Source organism: Cynocephalus volans, chromosome 16 (assembly GCF_027409185.1).
Source record: "Cynocephalus volans isolate mCynVol1 chromosome 16, mCynVol1.pri, whole genome shotgun sequence".
Classification (NCBI taxonomy): Eukaryota; Metazoa; Chordata; class Mammalia; order Dermoptera; family Cynocephalidae; genus Cynocephalus; species Cynocephalus volans.
The window spans coordinates 59,939,597-59,959,266 of NC_084475.1; the positions used below are offsets into that span (position 1 = coordinate 59,939,597).

The following is a 19,670-nucleotide window of genomic DNA, read 5'->3' on the forward strand; positions in this document are numbered from 1 at the left end:
CCCATTGAAGCTCTTCCAAAATTGCCCTTGCTTGATGAGAAGAATGAGGAGGAGCAGTGTCATGGCAGAGAAGGACTCTCTGGTGAAGCTTTCCCAGGTGTTTTTCTGCTAAAATTTTGACTAACTTGCTCCAAATACTCTCATAATAAGCAGATGTTATTATTCCTTGGTATTCCAGACAGTTAACAAGCAAAATGCCTTAAGCATCCCAAAACACTGTTGCCATGACCTTTGCTCTTGAACAGTTCACTTTTGCTTGGACTGGACCACTTCCACCCCGTGATTCCACCCCATGGCTTTGATTGTGCTTTGTCTTCAGGATTGTGTTAGTAAAGCCATGCTTCATCCCCTGTTACATTTGTTCACACAACTGCTTCAGGATCTTGATTCCACTTGTTTAAAATTTCCATTGAAAACTCTGCTCGTCCTAAGTTGATCGGGGTGCAATAGTTTTAGTGCCCATTGAGCAGAAATTTTGCTGAACTCTAATTTTTCAGTCAGAATTGTGTAAGCTGAGCCCATTGAGATGTCCATGGTGTTGGCTATTGTTTTTGCTGTTAATCATCTGTCCTCTTTAATTGGGGCACAGACAAGATTCATTTTTTCTTTGCAAATTGATGTGGCTGTTCTACCACTGCAGGTTTCATTTCTACCATCATCTCATCCCATCTTAAAATGAATTATCCATTTGCAAACTGCTGATTTCTTTGGGACATTGTCCCCATGAATTTTTCATAAAGCATCAATGATTTCACCATTCTTCCACCCAAGCGTCACCATCAATTTGATGTCTGTTCTCGCTTCAGATTTAGCAGAATTCATTTTGCTCTGCTAGGGCGCTTTTCAAACTGATGTTTTATGCTTCTTAGTGCCTCAAACTAGATGCTGTTCAGACATGTTATAACAAGTTAGTATAAGTTTTTTGTTTTTTGGGGGGGGGGTTTTGGTGCAAAAAATTTTTGCAATCTATGCATAGTTTTTTCATAATATGCATTTTCCATTTAGTTTTTGAGGACTCCTTGTATATGTGAAGATAGTCTATATATTACCCAGTTCTAACTAAACATAATTAGGGCTCATTATTATGTTTGTCTCATGATCTACTAGTCTAGTATTGCTTATGTAAAAGGAATAAGATTAGTTTAATATCACTTGTTTTTAATGAAGCCGTGCATGATGCTGATGATCACTTTGTTTTTCTACATGTTCACAAGGGACATTCAGATATAATAATTCTAGATTTGGAGTTAGCTGATCTTTTATCCTCAAGGCTAATTCTACTCTGAAGCTTTTCTTCTTACGAGTCTTCCATTGATTTTATTCTCTTTGTAAAAAGCAGGTAGTGAGGCTGGCAATTAATGTGTGTGTGAAATTGCTGAAGCAATAGGAGAGAGAGTGCCTTATTTCGCATTTCTGATAGAGTTCATCGTTTGCAGAATTTTCTGTAGCATGGTTCTTCCATGAGTTAAAATTAATACCAGTTCCTTTAGTTGTGGAATTTAGTGGCTTTGTATAACAAGAGGTGGCTCTACCTTTGTTTCTAATTTTGGCTTAACTTTGAAACCTTAACTGTACTGGAAAACTTATGGAAGTTTTTGTTTGCATTTACTCAAAATATGTGACATTGTCTAGCAGACAGCAGGATTAGAATAAAAACATTTTCTTCTTTCTCATCCACTGTAGACACATGTACTATTTTAAATCCCTAAAATAATTTTGGCTAGTTTTTTGTTGTTGTTGTTGTTTTTACTAACTAAACCTCCTTTTTGTTTGTTTTAAAAGGATGAGAATGCACCCGTCACGTAAAATGAGAATAGATGAGCAAGCCCTTATAGACTCTTACCATGCTGACTCCAACTTAAAAACAAAACCAAAAAACTTCATTGGTATGACTTCATCACTCAAAAGTTGTGAACAATTTTAATGACCCTGTATTGATTCTTAATATAGATTCTGTTGAAGGCCCATAATAATCAAAATGGTATCAGTGTTTGTATGTCTTTCCCCTAAAAGGACAAATTCCTTATGAAACATAATGAAATTATCCCTTATTCCTTCTGGCCTAGACTGAAGCATTTTATTCATGAATTATAGTATAAATTATTGGAATTTCTCAGGAACTGCAATGGATTGATTTCATTTAATACTGCCACTTAAAAAAAAAAACATTTTGAGCTTTCCCTGATGAGCTAAAATTGGGGAAGCCAAATCTCTTTTAATAGACCTGATCTGGATATATGTAAAAATAGTGATACACATCAGAACAAACTGGGCAACTACTCAAAAAGGTCAAATTAAAGGCACAATTTGAAAAGGAAGCCATGATTTTATAACCGGTTTTATATTAATCCCAGAGATCTGAGCAGAAAACTCAGTTTATTCATACAAAGCTAATTAAGCCTAAATACTGGCTAGAATCTAAACTACACACTTAACAGTAGACTAGGAGAACTTTCAAATAGTTCCACAAGTTTCAACAAAATGACTCATAAAACTCTAACAGACCTGGCCCATAATGTGTATATGTCCTGACATATATATATAGAATATGGAATTTCCACTGGATTCAACATAGAATATGTCCATATAATGCTTTGCTGTTTAGGGGAATGTTAATTGCAACTCTCATATCTTTCCACCAATCCAAGAGCTGTTAGAAACTATAAATTTTAGTGTTTCACACAGGTGGGTTATGATAATACGATGTCTGGCAAGGAAACGCTGAACCTTTATGTAACTTTTCCAATGCAGGAAAGGTAGTTGAAGATCATAGCTTCAGCAGCTTAGAAAAGAGCAATCATAGAGACGGGTACACGCTTATATATGGTCACACTCTTTGTTCGATCAAGACCATTCTTAAGAGACTCTGGATTTTTAAATTCTCTTGTTTAAAAGAATTCAGTGTCATAAAAGCTTTGGGAAAAGTCCTACAGGCCCACTTTCATGAGAAATCCAGTAGATCATGCTAAGCTGGTAAAGAAGAAATTATATTATTCTGTGAATCCCCAGTACATATCTCTTCTGTCTCAACTCCCAGCAATAGAAATTAAAATTCAATTTTGGCAAATTTTTATAGACACCTACTCTATGCCAGGAACTATTCTATATATTCTATAATAAAGAACAAAATAGAAAAAATTCCTGGTCTTCATGGAGCCTACATTCTTTCAGAGCAGGAGGGTAGGACAGATGAGAGCAAAAAATTAGAAAAAGAAAAGAAAATGTTCATTAGTTGTAAATATTTTAAAGAAAAAGGAACAGGTGATGTGATAGAGTCCCTGGGCAGTTCCTGTGATTGGGTGTCTCCTCCAACCTGTTCTCCACCTTGAAGACAGAGTGATATTTTAGAAATGCAGTTGGTTAATGTCACTCTCACCCTGATTTAAACACACAGATGGCTTTTACAATCCTTAACATGACCTGCCTGCCCTGCGAAATATGGCTCTTCTTACCTCTTCCTCTCATCTCGTACCCTTCCCAACTTGCTGCTGTTACTCCATTCTGTGTTCTGCTGTCTGTGTCTCTTCAAGTTCATGACCATGGTTGAAATTTCTTGTGTATATGATTCTTTAATTGGTATCTGAGTCCACTACTAGACTGGGAGCTCCTTGCAGGCAGGAACCATGTCTGGTTTTGCTCACCACTGTATCCCCAGCAGCTGGCACGTCTGGTCCATGACAGAGGCTGAATGCATGCTTTGTAACATACAAACACATGAAAGAGTCAAACAGGGAGTTCAAATGTCACAGCACAGCAGTTCCCACAACCAGTCAGCTCCATGATTACACAGTCTAGTGATTCTTCTCAATAATAGTTTTAAAAAAGTTTGTTGCTCACACAGCTAAGGTGTATTGAGACTTATTATGTATAAGGAGCTATACTATATAATTTAGGAAATAAAAGGATGAAAATGTATGGCCTCTTTCCTTACAAAATTTACATCTTGTTTAGTCTTTTCATAAGTGAGATAGCCTTAAGGTAGACTGTAGCAAGTATTCATTTATTATCCACTGAATAAATATGCTGGGCAGTACTCTGGGATATAATGGTGAGTCCCTGACTTTACATTTATGGCCTGATGGGCAAAGCAGAATTACTCAAATATTCACACAAAGACTAAGTAACTCTGTGGTCTGTGTTACAAAGGAAAGCACTGGTATGTGAATGCATAGTAGGGGTTAGAGATGGAGGGGTCTGGTGCACGAGGGGTCTTCGAAAGTTCATGGAGAGAAAGAATCATGTTATCTTTTAATTCCATTTTTCCATGAACTTTGTGAAGTGCCCTTTTACTTGGTTAGATAGGAGAAATGAAGTCCAGGTAAGGGTTCTGATTGAGTGTTCTAGGCAGAAATGGAAGTGAACTTAGACCTTCGAAGAGGTCTGTGAGGCCAGGTCAGAGAGCAAAGCGGAATGTGGTTAGATAGTATCTGACATTTTACTTTAAAGAATAAGTGGAAATGTTGAAACAGATAACCCTGTGTATAGCCTGAAGGGCAGGTCTCGGAGACAGCAAGAATAAGGTCCAGGTGGAATAGAATTCATGGCACCTCAGAGGGTTTGCAGTGGTCTGGATTGATTTGAAGGTTGAAAGATTAGTAGGACATATGGGCAGAAATAGAGGTTGAAGAAGATTGTGCAGGACCTTAAATTCTAAGAAAGGGATTGAGGGCCTAAATTAGCTATTATGGGGACCGCACACTCCACACATCAAAACTGAACTTACTATGGCCACTCCAACCCTCTTGCAAATCTACTGCTTATCTTAATTCCCCAGTTTCCTTAATGGCAGCCGTGGCATCCACTCAGCTAGGCTGCTGGAGCCAGAAACCTCCTTTTTCTCCTTCTCTGCAGGTCTCATGTCCAAATAGTCACCACATACTATAATTTTACATCATTAATGTCTCTTGCATCCAACACCTTCTCTCCATTACCAGTGCTGCTTGGGTTCAGACTCTCATTTGTCCCTTCAGTTTCTCCCAAGGGGATCCCTTCTTCTGATTATGACAGACTGCAATCTCTTACTCTACTTTGTGCAGTGCTTAAAATCCTTAACTGCCTTTCCACCGCTACAGGGTCAAGTCTGAACTCAGGACATCACAGAAGTCCTTTCCTGACCTGCCTCCCCACCCCCTTCCTCCCTTTCTGAATTCTCCTTGAATGCTTGTTCCCAGCTAACTGGCTCTCTAGAGTCTGACTGATGGAGACAACTCTTGAGAGTTTAGGAAGGCAACTCATGACACTGTATCACATTATATTTAAAAGTGATTTCTTCTCAGTGAGAAACAAAGCCCTTGACCCAGAACACTGATAAGCAAGGCATTTCATTAAATACCACTATTAATCCCAGGAGAGTACATGACCTTTTTCTGCCCAGCCTTGGCAAGAAAACAGCTCCTGCCTGCTAGCTAGGCTAATCTGAGACCAAATGTTGCCACTAAATCCTTATTGAGCATGACTTATGCACCCAGCTGTTAACACCAATACACTCTGAGTGCCAGGACCAGGAAGCTTTCCCCAGGCTCTTTATACATCCCTGCCTGCTAATACTACTGGCGATTGGAAGGAGAGAAGCAAGGTCACCCCCAAGTCAGTGAGTGACATGGGGGAATCTTGCCACCGTGTGCTTGATGGTGTTTTATTTATTCTCTACATCAGGCCAGATAACACCAAGCAGAACGTAAATTTTCTTCCTTGGCCTTATATGACAGTATTTATTGCACGTTTCTGGTCTTAAGCATGGGAGGAGAAAAGAGGGGGAGAGATCAAGAAAGAATAGGAATGCCAGGAGAGATAGAGGGAGAGAAAGACTATCAACCAAACTTGTTATTTTTGAAAAATAACTTCTGGTGAAAACAGTGCCCTTCTCTGAAAAGTGCACGCCACGTTTTGCTTTCAGAGGCGCGCGCTCGCTCCAGGGCAGCCACCCCCACGCACAGCTGAAGTCGGCCCCTCCGGTGGCGAGGGATGTTTTTGCTTTGGTGTCAGCAGGCCCTGACGGCCCCATCCCCTCTCTCGGGTTTCAAGCGTGTCCCTTCCGCACTGCCCTCTTGCATTCTCTTTCTTCTCGAGCGCGTGAATGTTACCCTAGAGGGGGCTGCAGCACCGCAGGCTTCCTCCTCGCCGCCACCATTTGCTGTTGTTGGCTGCAAGTCCGGTGCCCGGCGCCAGCTCCTCGGCAGCCAGCGAGGACTCTGCGCTCGGCTTACCCAAACAGAAGCGCCGGCGCACAGTCTGCACAGGCCGGGCAGCCCCTCTCCCCCACCCCCCGCAGTGCCAAACGCCGTGACGCTCACTGCGACAAGTGTGCACCTCACCACGTGCGTGCGCACGGTGTGCGGCACCCAGGCTCGTGCAGCCGCGATTCACACCGGCTTTAGTCCATCCACAGCCTTTGTCCCCACCCGCATCTATGCACACTCCCCTGCTGCGCGTGACGAGTGCTTGGCTGGTTTTGTTTTGTTTTTTCTTTTTTCAATAGATGCATACTGGTTTTCTGCAAAATTCCTTTGGAAGTTCCCTGGGCATTGCATTCCGTAAGCATCTCATGAAAACACAGTGTCTTCTTCACTAGGTTATGACTGCCTTGCGGGGACTTGCATGCCCTGCATTGGCAAATTCCACGTCCCTGGGACAACATGGTCTAGAAACAAGTCATCCCCGTTGTCTTTGTTTTCATTTCCTTTCACGTGTTCCATCAAGGCAGTAAGGAATAGATAACACCCTGACAACTAAATTTGATCATTGTTATTCCTGAGGATATTTCATTTTTGGAAATATATGGCAGATATAAGTAAAGGAGAAACACTACCATAATAGCAAACTTTTTAAAAATTGAAGACTTACTTATACTTTGTTCACAACTGTATTCTCAGACTGTAAAGTAGTGCCTGGCTCCTGGAGGCTTAATCAGTATTTACTGAATGAACACCAGGCAGTGCGCTAAGCACCTCACATTACTATCCCGTTTCTTCTATATATAGTCATTTGATAAATGACAAGATGGAGGCATAAAGAGGGTAATTTGTGTGCCCAAAGTCGTATAATCGGAAAGTGGTCGACCCCTTGACTCCCCCAAGAGGTCTGAGCCTAGGCTCTTAATCGTTATGTTATTTCATATCATCCAGTAATGTGCTACATATAGTCAATTTTAAATCTTCCCCTAATACCTTGAGATATCTTCACTGTAGCATTGGCTAGCTAACCACTCCAGATCATGCTCAGACTCTTTGTAATATTCTCAGGTAGCCTTCCTTGCATTATATTTGTTATTATGCTTTTACATATACAGACAGTTCTGCTATAATGCAATGTGCATTGCTGGAACACCTTGCATCCTGGGACACATTGCACTAAAGCAGGACTCATGAAAAAACAGGACTCAAGGCAGACCCCTCAACCCCCATGCAACTCTGTGAGCAGAACACCCACCAGAACAATAACAAACCTGTAAAAATACTAACACAGTTTAAAAGGTGTGTTAGATTCCTAATAAATACTACTGTAAATATAGTACTCTACCTTAAAAAAAAAAATAGTTTAATGGAAGAGGAGATAAGGATGGGTTGAGATTGCTGAGTAATAAGAAAAGGACAAAATGCACAAAAGAGGGAAGAGCCATCAACAAGCACTTCCAAGAAGAGCACACGGCCCAGCAGCGAGAGGAAGAAGGTGGGACAAATGGGCATGGCGCAGGAGCCTGCGGCCCTGCACAGCTGGCTGAGTGCAGGTATCTCATTGTACCTTGTGGATAACAGGGGCTGAGAAATTTCTGAATCAGCCAGACCAGCTCCTTATGATTCTGACATTCTTCTAACAATTGCACATGTACCATGCTGCATTGGAGGACCGTGTGTTATAGTGGGACTATTCCTCCTCAAAGAGAGTAAATCATTATAGGGGCAAAAAACATATCTTATTCTTTCCATATCTCCAGTGCTTAACACTTTGCATATTTCCAGGGCTTGGCACTTACTACCTTTTCAAACCATGTCAGTTTGCATTTCCCTCATCGAAGAACACATATGTGTACATATACATATTACTTCTATATTATTATAAAGCAGAATATATATTTTACCATATGAAATTTATATAACTCTCTGATATATATTAGGGTCCATGTTCATAAGGCATTCAAGAGTTATTGGTAGTATCTTTTTTCTATACACCCTTTAAGTTCATATTTTCTGTGTAGTATTATCTAAAATAAGTGCTTCAAACCATGACAGGAAGTATTCCATATGAGCACTATAGATTACTTAAAGTTAGTAAATGATATAGTTGATTTGTTTGATCATTATCCATCTGTCCGTCCATCCATCCATCCATCCATTCATCTATCCATTCATTCAACAAGTAGCAGACACCATAATGAGCATTTAGGACACAGTAATTGGCCTAACAGGCTAATGTCATGAAAAGCATCTTAGGTTAAATTTTTAGGAAAGTAAAAGCATCACTTAGTTTAGTAAACAATAGAATATCAAGTATATATATGTGTGTACATATCTTTAATTCAAAGTCAAATGCTTCTTACTTTTTTATAATTATGCTTTCCTAAAAATTGCCCCGTATTTAATATTATGTATACTACCTTGAAGCAATGATAATATTTAAGAGTCATTTACTTATTCCAGTGATCATTACTGAGATATGAAAGCAGACAAGGAAAAAATCAAAAGGAGTTTCGTTTTCTTTTTACTTACCAGAATACCAAGAATTTCTTGACTTGGAAATCTATTTTGTTGAGCTATCAATATTTTAGCATATAGCTTTACATTTTCTGTGAGACCATTCAAAGACCCACATTAACCACTCATCCAAGAAGAGCAATTATTTATGATGGGCAATTTAGAAAAGAAAATGTGAGAATATTATTCAGCCACAAAAAGGAATGAAGTACCGATTATGCTACAACATAGACAAATCCTGAAAACATTAGACTAAGTGAAAGAAGCCAGACACAAAAGCCACATGTTGTATGATTCCATTTACGGTGAATGTCCAGACTAAGCAAATCCATAGGGACAAAAAGTAGCTTAGTGGGTTCCAGGGGCTGGAAATTCAGGGGGGCCTTTAGGGGGTGGGGGTGTAGGGAGTGACTGTTAACATATGTGGGGTTCCTTTTAGGGGCGATGAGCATGTTCTGGAATTAGATGGTGATGGTGGCTGTACAACCTTACAAATATAGCCAAAACCACTGACTTGTACACTTTAAAAGAGTGAATTTTATTATATGTGAATTATATCCCAATTTCAAAAAAAGAAAAGAAAATGCTGACTCCATTCTTTCTTCTAATAGCTGAAGCTCTGTGGGGAAATCCAGACTAGTGAGAGATTTGTGTGGGCTGGTAAATATTAGTTTTTAGTCACAAGGCTGCTATGCATGTCTTATTACTAATCAGTTTTAAAATAAGACAGGATTTCAGATCTAGTGCTTTCCTTCTGTTGGGGATAAAAAGGAAGATCTGGGAAATTCACCATGGACTGGCAGGAGAAGGAAAAGAATTCACTACAGAAAATACAAACAACGCTAAGGTCTCATGTGTAATGTCAAAAGATGAAGAATGGCACGATGCCTCTTCAAAGACCTGCTGTTTGTAAAAAGAATCCTTTTTTTCCCCCCCTATAATAGGAGATGCTAAGAAGACTTTAAATATGTCTGTCCCAGGAGGCATAAAATGTAATGATCTCAGCCTGGGAGGGAGAACATTTTGAAATACAGTTTCTCCAAATGCTTAGAGTTTTGAGCCATGTTACCTGGAACAAAAGGTCATCAGTTCAATTTTTAACTAAGTTTTTGGTGCTGCACAAGTATACAAATATTTGAAAGGCAAAAAATATAATAATAATAAATTTCAATGCCAAATAAAAAACTAAATCCAGTAAATGGCTACTTTGGAATGGCTGCATGATAATGGATATTACGCTAATATATGTACCAATTGTGAATAAAGTTTTGGCTGTTGGAGAAGAGCTGCTGGCTTTTCATTGTGGCATTGTGTATTAAAAGTTGCCCCTTCTTTAACAACTCTTTATAGACGGAACTCAAAATATCTTCTAGCATACACCAGAGCCTTATTCTAAAAGAACCATTATATCAAGGAGTTTGTTTTAAACTTTAAACGGAATGTTGTACCTCAAAGTAGTTTAGGATATGTAACAAATATGTATTTTTACCTACATAGCAGACTCCAAGTGTCTATCTTTCTGTAGTAAAATTTCCAAAGTTTGAGAAAAATATGAGAGAGAGAGAGAGAGAGAGAGAGAGAGAGAGAGAAAACAAGTATAATTTGACATTCTCTAAAGTTTTGTCAGGTGTTTATTAAGAGGATTAACATGAACCTTTAAAGGTTTAAGCCACATCTTCTATGCAGATTTGCAAAGGGAGTTAGTCATGTTCAAAGTTGAGAAGCACTGTTTTTTCAAATGACTCAATAAATTAGCAGCTCAGTGGAATGTGTGTTTTGCTCTCTCACAAAAGGAAAAAAGAATTCTGGGTCCTCAATTTAATTATCTATTTCTTGACTATTTATTGAATCTCTAAAGGTGAGGGGAGGGGGAGAGGTGTTAGTAAGAAATTGGTTAATGCACACAAATATGTTTTGTAACGATGAATATACTAATCATTCGAATTTGAGCATCACATATTGCACACAAATATGTATAATCAATTATGTTTCGATTTTTAAAAAATGTATTGAATCTCTCAAATGTGCTAGGTATTTGTTTTTGCAGTCTGAAGGGAGAAGTTTAACTACAGGATTTCAAAATGAGTTTAACAATTTACCTCTAGCTGCTGTGATAAGAAGGAGAATGTGACATCTTAATTGTTTCTCTTTAAACTTTTTGAGAAGATGGAGCTCCCAACAGGTGGCTTTGCCATCATGTGTAAACTGGGTAGTAAAAGAGAGTGCCACGTAGTGTTATGCAAGTGATTTGGTCGGTGCTGCCCTCCAGGGGAGAGCAGGGCTAAGGAAAAGCTAATAGGAATTGAGTTTCTACTCACCCTTCTACCACCTGCCACAAGTCAGCGCAGTACCTGGTTTTATAGAAGGGAATGGTGGTTTCAGCTCCCCCCATGCCAACCCCTCCCTAGTCAGGGCTGGTGTTAAACTGTGTCTTTACAAGCCTGTGAGTGCTGTTTGCAACCTTGCCGTTGCTATGCCATCTGCTCAGAATGAAGGCTTTGGGGGCCTGGATGTACATCTTTCCAAATGGCCAGTCATGCAGGGCTTTGAAAATGTGGCCTTTGATGTGTTTTATAGGGATAGGGAAACATATATTAAAGTCAGCTCTGTGGCACACACTAGGCCACGTAACTGGGTCAATACAGGACTAAAGTTGTAATTTCATCTTCAGTTTTGGTGGAGCTTAACTGTTCTAGCTTTCCTGTTGCTGATGACATCATAGGAAGTCACTGATGAGCTGACAGCCTTTTATGATCTAGCTGAGGATACATTACTTTTTGTCTTTCTCCTTCAGTGTGTAATGAATACCAGTGCTTCTATAAATGTTAAAGAATTATTTGCAAGAGAAAACTGAACCATCTCAGCCAGAAGTAGATTAAAGGCAAAGCCAAAGAGATATTCTTCCCAGGGTTTTATCTTTTGCTCCTTATGAATCCATGGATGTTATTGGTATAGAACTCATTCAAAGTTGGAAGGTATAGTGGAGGGAGTGTTTATAAGAAGATCACGGTTGGAGATTATAGGAAAGAAAGGGACTTCATAAGTCAGTTTGGGGTGAATCAAAGGTCTGGTTAATCTGCAGTCCTTTTTCAGTCTAGGTGTGTACTGATTTTTAGTTTCTCAATAAAGGTATGGAGAGATCTGTATATACTTGAGGCCCAACTTGTGAATTCAGTGTGCATGGCTTAAAGTTCTGTATTGTCGGAGGGGGAAAACTACTATCTCAAAAGAGAAAAGCTAGGACTTATTCTGTATATAGATTATAAAATATTGCTGGCATGCACCTGAATAGATTATCTATATATGCCACCAGCAGAGATGGATCTAAAGTATAAAGTAGCAAGCCCTTTTTTTCATTAATTGATGCAATTGTGGAGTATAAATAAGTACAGTGTTGTGAAAGGGGGGTCATTTTGTGTTCTAATGACACAGATGTTACTATTTTCAAAGTTAGGTAAGAACAATTGTGCCATTAGCATCTACTGTAGAAATGATATTGTTCTTGTGGGTGTGTGTCTAGAAGCCACTTTACTTGGAGGATAAAATAGACTAAAGAAAGCTTGCAGGGTCTTACTACAGAATGCATGTGAATGGCTTCATGGTTTTAGAAAATTCTTGTAATCTTCATTTTTCTCAGTTCATGCAGTGAATGAGGGAAGAAAAATTATTGAGAGCCTACTAAGGGTCAGGCACTGTGCTGGGTGCTTTGCAAATGCCATTTTATTTAATCCTCACACTGATCTGTTGAGTGAGTGCATACTATTTTCCTTTTATGGATGAGGATATTAGAGCTCAGAGAGACTAATAAAATTGCCCAAGTTCAAGCAGTCACTAAATAATGGATATGGGATTTGAGCTTAGTACTTTCTGATTCCAGAATTCATATTCTTCCAACATTGACTTACATGTGAACAAAAGAAAAAAAAAAAGCATTTCATGTATACATTAAATTCTACCAGTATTCACCATTTTGAATTTTAGCCTTAAAAGATAAAATCACATGGCCTGAGGGCTTGCCTCAAGTAGATCCTCCATATTTACCTATGCAAACCTTTTCTGTGCCTAGGGATATTCACTTTTTGAGGACAGGGTTATGTCTTTTGCTTTGCCTTGAATAACTGGTAAAAAGAGAACAGATTTAGGAAAACAGTAGCATGAGTGAAGGCCAGATGGATGGTACACAGATGTGAGGGTAAGAAAACATCCTTAAGGGCTGAGCCCCTGGCGCACTCGGTAGCGTGCTGCGCTAGCAGCGCGGTGACGCTCCCGCCGCGGGTTCGGATCCTATATAGGAATGACTGGTGCACTCCCTGGCTGAGCGCCGGTCACGAAAAAAAAAAAAAAAAAAAGAAAACATCCTTAAAATTTTTGTATGAGTGCAAAAATGCCATATTTAATGTCTTTCCTCCTATCAATTAAAAGAACAAAGCCTGTAAATTTTACAAAGGGAAAAATAGCAGCAGCTAACATTATTAAGCACTTACTGTATGCGAGGAACTTGTCCACGTGCTATACATGTCCTTACTTTTCTTACAATAATCCACTATGGTAGGTACTATGATTTACTTTATTTCACAGGTGAGGAAACTGAAATTCAGAGAGTTTAGGTAATTTACCTAAGGTCAAATAGAATATTATGGATCCAGGATTCAACCCAGTTTAATTCCAAAGCTCAAGTTCTTCAACACTGTGATATTCTTCGATAAAATAAATATATGTACGTATTTTCCTTGGTGGTATAGTACTTTTTTAAGAAGACTGAAATTCTTCTGGGATTGTTCTGACAGTGGTAACCAAATTTTCTCTTCACTGGCCCAGTTTGGTGGTCCCTAAAAGTGCAAACTTTTCTTCCAGACTTCACCAATCTGCCACTACCATTAAGCATTGACCATGTTTTATCCTCATGGGTAAAAAATTGAGGTCATTGATAATGAATTCTTTGACTTTGCTTTTTTAATACACACACACACACACACACACACACACACACACAAATTTGAACATTGAACTTGATAAGACAAAATCTTCATAGTTCACATATAATCCTAAGTATAAAAATGGTACCCTTATGGTGCATCTTTTAATCAGAGTATATTTCAAAGAGTTCTTCTGTATCCATTATTTACAAAATAGGCCGTTAATAGTAATCTTTGGTATTTGCTTTATTCTGAAGTTTCAAAGTTTTGTCATTCCACTTTATTGATGGGGAAACTGAAGACTTAAAGATATTTGTTGTAAACAAAGAGTTTACCAAATGGATACCAAAGAAGCCTAACCAAGACTCAATACAAAAGACTGAAAGTATTTGATTCCCTACTTGATTAAAGACATCTTGAAATTTTTTTGCATGAATTGAACTTTTATAAAACATCTTTAATTGATCTTTATTTGTATGTATGTAGAAAATCCAATATTTTAAAGTACTGCATTTTATTCTTGTTGTGTGGGAAAAAATACACTTATCAGAATAATCAAAGCAATATACTAAGAATAATAAGGAGCCAGTACTTAACATGTGCACAATACTGTACCAAAGGCTTTTAGGAATTATTACAATTAATCCTTATAGTAACATTATTCTGTAGGTATTTCCCCCTATTTTATAGAAGAAACTGTGTTTCACAAAGATTATAAACTTACTCAGGATCATACAGCCAGGAAGTTATGGAGCCAGAGTTTGATTCCAGATCTGATCCCAGAACCCAAGTTTTCTTCCTCTATTGAACAACACTCCCATTTGCCCAGTCATGTCAACCTCCAGCAGGAAGGTATAAGTTTTATAAATGTCCTATAGCATAGAGAAAGGAAAACAGCAACTCCACAGTAGTCTTTTAGGATTGAAGTTCCAGAAACTCTATATATGGGCTTAAGTCTAAGACAGAACCTAAACCTCAGTCCAAAATTCTCAGTGGGAATGTATGCCCAGAGGGAAAAGAAGTTGACATAAATATTAGTCTGGATTCATGCTGGTGTACATGGTTTTCTGAAAGCCTTTAAAGATATGAACTAAAAGTGTTCTGTTACTCTGGCTTTATTTTTTTCTTTAAAATGCAGAATTAACATGTATGGGTTTTATAGGTGAGATTTAAAATTAGTCAAAAGTCTAGAAAATTATAAAATGTATTCATCACAGAAAGTCAACGAGAAAGGATGCTGTTGTGGGTAGTTTGGGTGACAATGTTTATCATAATGTGGATATGCAGAAACCAGATCATACAGAAGGCCAGATGGGTCCATTCCAGGTTTGGACAATCTTTTAAAACTAATTAAGGTACATGAGGCAGATTGGTTCTAGAACTAAATGGAATCAGCAAAGCCAGTGACATATATCTTAATATAATAAAATGCATCTGGGCACAAACATATATTTTCCTCAACACATGTTCTTACCTATGTCATCTAAAAAAGAGCACACTTGAATTTTGGGGTAATACTGTTTGTGTTTGTCTTAGAACAGAACTAGGCCTACCTTGGACCTTATCCAGAGAAGGTTTAGTTCCAAAAGGACCTTGAAAACACCTCATTGTAATGTGACCTCCCATAAAAGGCAGTCACCAGTATGGACTGAAGACAGTCCTGAGGGCTAAGAGTTGCTTTAAAATTTCAAATTGAGACACACTGACCAATGGAATAGAATAGAGAATCCAGAAATCAACCCACACACTTACTGTCAGCTGATCTTTGACAAAGGCACCAAGCCTATTCAGTGGCGAAGGGACTGCCTCTTCAGCAAATGGTGCTGGGATAACTGGATATCCATATGCAGGAGAATGAAACTAGATCCATACCTCTCGCCGTATACTAAAATCAACTCAAAATGGATTAAGGATTTAAATATACACCCTGAAACAATAAAACTTCTTAAAGAAAACATAGGAGAAACACTTCAGGAAATAGGACTGGGCACAGACTTCATGAATACGACCCCAAAAGCACGGGCAACCAAAGGAAAAATAAACAAATGGGATTATATCAAACTAAAAAGCTTCTGCACAGCAAAAGAAACAATTAAAAGAGTTAAAAAAACCAACAGAGTGGGAGAAAATATTTGCAAAATATATATCTGACAAAGGATTAATATCCAGAATATATAAGGAACTCAAACAACTGTACAAGAAGAAAACAAGCAACCCAATTAAAAAATGGGCAAAAGAGCTAAGTAGGCATTTCTCTAAGGAAGATATCCAAATGGCCAACAGACATATGAAAAAATGCTCAACATCACTCAGCATCCGGGAAATGCAAATCAAAACCACATTGAGATACCATCTAACCCCAGTTAGGATGGCTAAAATCCAAAAGACTCTGAATGATAAATGCTGGCGAGGCTGTGGAGAAAAAGGAACTCTCATACATTGTTGGTGGGACTGCAAAATGGTGCAGCCTCTATGGAAAATGGTATGGAGGTTCCTCAAACAATTGCACATAGATCTACCATATGACCCAGTTGTCCCACTGTTGGGAATATACCCAGAGGAATGGAAATCATCAAGTCGAACCTGTTCCCCAATGTTCATCGCAGCACTCTTTACAATAGCCAAGAGTTGGAACCAGCCCAAATGTCCATCATCAGATGAGTGGATACGGAAAATGTGGTACATCTACACAATGGAATACTACTCAGCTATAAAAACGAATGAAATACTGCCATTTGCAACAACATGGATGGACCTTGAGAGAATTATATTAAGTGAAACAAGTCAGGCACAGAAAGAGAAATACCACATGTTCTCACTTATTGGTGGGAGCTAAAAATTAATATATAAATTCACACACACACACACAAACGGGGGGGGGAGAAGATATAACAACCACAATTATTTGAAGTTGATACGACAAGCAAACAGAAAGGACATTGTTGGGGGGGAGGGGGGGAGGGAGAAGGGAGGGAGGTTTTGGTGATGGGGAGGAATAATCAGCCACAATGTATATCAACAAAATAAAATTAAAAAAAAAAAAAATTTCAAATTGACATGAACTTTTTAAAAAAACAAAACAACAAAACTTTCCTTTTGCTGGAAGGGGAGGTGAGGCAATCCCAAGATCTGGGCCACAGGATCACGATGCTGATTGTTCACATAGTTTTTGACTAGTTTGGAACACTGATAGTAGAGAGTGTTTTGAACTCTGTTTACCACAAGTAACAAAAATCAAAATAAATATTCAGTTGGCTTCATAATGAAGCAAATATTTTCTGTATTATGTAGTAACGAAAGTCAGTGTGCACTGTAAATAAAGTTTGCTCAAGGGCTCTCTGAAAAAAAGCCAAAGGTCGAATGACAGCCAGAATTCTACTACAGAGCAAAGAGAGCACGGAAATTAGTCACAACGCCTGAAGCCGAAAGTTGCAGCGTGTTTAGTTTGGTTCTTTTTTATTTTGGAGAAAGGGGAAAGTGTAAAGTGCCGGTAGGGTTGGCTTCATGCCCTTGGTGTCATTATTCATTGAAATAATGGGGAAAATGAGGGCCAAAGCTAGGGGAGGTGGGAGGGGGAGGCAGGGAGACTCCACAAAGACCTCAGTTCAGTATTTAAAAGGGAGGGGGAAAACAGAACCACCAAAAGGAAGAAAAGCAGCGGCATTGTCCTGAGGATCATTAATAGGGGAATCAGGCTGTTTGATTCACCTGATGCAAGACATAATGTGTCACAATTAGAAGTGTGTGTTTGGAGGCTTAGCAGGACACGGGGTGGATTCATCCTCAGGGAGCTTTTTGCTAGACCCTCTCTGAATGTCTAGTTCTGTTCATTCTTTCTTGAAGTAGAGTACCTTCCTCCAGAGAGTCTGATATACCTCTCTGCCAAATGAGTTTGCTTCCTTTCTCTATATGCATGCTCCTCAGGGGCCTGATGACAGGAGCTCTTTGAATGCAGAAGAGCCGGAACTTTGATGTCTAAAGAATTGCAGGTGTCTAGTACACGTGGTTGTGCATTTGAGGGATGTGAGCAATTCCAGTTCAGTTTGGTTTATGCGTTTTAGTCCAAAGCTTTGAAAACTTTGGAAAACACTTTTCAGGACTCCACCAAAACAAAAGATTTCTCTCTCTCTCTCTCTCTCTCTCTCTCAACAAAAATCAATTAATAAACAAAGCCCCAGGCCTCAAATAATAAATCCTTTTATAAATTTCTGAATACCCAGCTAAGAATCACTCCGGGTGTTTTGTTCTTTGATGGTGCTTTTGTTGAGCTGCTCAAGAAGAATGTCAAGAAGGAGCCTTGGAGAAAGTAGTTTGGCATGGACAGCCAAGGCTCCGCTTCCAGCCAGCCAATGTGGGAAGGACACAGGACACTGGATGAGCTAGTCATCCACTTGGTGTCAAGGGAAAATTATTGCTATTGTAATGGCAAACTGAGAAGCCTGAAAACTAGAACAATGAGATCAGGGCCAAGTGTCAAAACTGCCAGAAAGATAGGGGAAAGAATTATAAAGGTCATGACCTAGCTTTCAAAATTTTTACTTTCAACCCCCTAAAAGAATTTAGAAACATTATCTACTACAGGCACATTTTTAAGTTGATATGTAAAATTTTTCATCATAAGTTAAAATTGTTGCAAAGGATGTATTACCAGGAAAATTATAAATATTAACAATTCTAAATGTTTCTACTAGAATCTAAATACTGTAGCTATTAGATAATCGTAACTATCCATTAAAATATATATAGGACATTTATTTTCTTCTCTTTTCTCTTTGGATTCACATTATCCCAATGTACTATATTTTATGATTGAAACTTTTCACCTTTTTGTAATATAAAAAGGAACCAAAAGTATGATCACCCAGTCATACTTTTCTGCCAAAAAAAAATGTGTATATAAAATGAAATTTCATGTTTAAAATTTTTTTCTATGGTCACAAGTCTCTAAGGTTTGAAAAGAATTCTTCTGGGTGATATTATTTAAATTATTATCAGTATCAAACAATGATGCAAATATAAATTTTGGTAAGTAATATGCCATATTGAAAATGCTTCTCTAAATAAAATATATGCGGGTTTTCTTTTTTCTCATAATGAGACATGGTTACTCATATATGAACAAAAGCAAAAGTTAAAAATATGATTTAAGTGCTAAAGAACATTGATTATATAAAAGGGATGAATGTGGGGGATTTAGGGAGAAATTTTGTAACAGTGTGACTCAATTCTTTAAACTCCTGAGTATACCAGAAATCACTTAATGATTAACCATCAAAAATTATATTTACTAGTTTATCAGCTAACAATTTAATTAGATAATTTTTTTAAAAAGAATTCTAAATAGTGTTACTTACAAATGGTTTGTAAAAGTTACAATATATTATTGTATATTACAATATACAATATATTTTGATAAAATCATATTATCACATCCCATGTTTTAAATATACTGTTTTCAAAACTTTGTAATTGCAAAAACACATAAAGGACTTGTGTCCAGAGATGTAAGGACCTCTCACTAATCAATATAAGAAACTAAATAACCCAATAAAAGGTGGGTAAAAGATCTAAACAGATAACAGATATGGAGAATAGGTACAAGTAACAAATCAGCACATGAAAAGATTTTCAACATTAGTCATTAGGGAAATGCATTTTAAAACCACAATGATAAACTATTATGTACCCAGTTGAATGGCTGACATTTTAAAAATGGACAGTACCAACTGCTGGCAAGGATGCAGAAAATTGGAACTCTCTTACACTGTGGTGAGAATGCAAAATGGGAGAGCCAGTTTGGAAACAGCTTGGCAGTTGCTTATGTTAAATTAATATACACTTAGCATAAAACCCAGCAATCCCATTCTTAGGTATTTATACAAGAGAAATGAAAAGACATCTCCATGCAAATATTGTACAGGAATGTTGATCACAGCTTCATTCATAATCATCAAAAACTGAAAGGAAGCCAAATGTCTGTTAACCAGTAAATGGATAAGCAATTGTGGTACGTCCATACAACGGATGCATATTCAGCGATAAAATGCGGAGAGTACAACTAAGG

The 19,670-nt window shown here is 38.1% G+C and overlaps 1 protein-coding gene across 1 annotated transcript in view; it reads left to right on the plus strand.

The window, feature by feature from the left end:
* Nucleotides 1-5,964: 5,964 nt before the first annotated feature.
* The window catches only part of ADAMTSL1 (ADAMTS like 1), a 434,771-nt gene continuing 421,065 nt past the window's right edge, over nt 5,965-19,670 (plus strand). The window contains exon 1 of the mRNA XM_063080424.1: nt 5,965-6,444. Within this exon, the coding sequence (XP_062936494.1) occupies nt 5,965-6,444 (480 nt within the window). The remainder of the gene's footprint in view (nt 6,445-19,670) is intronic.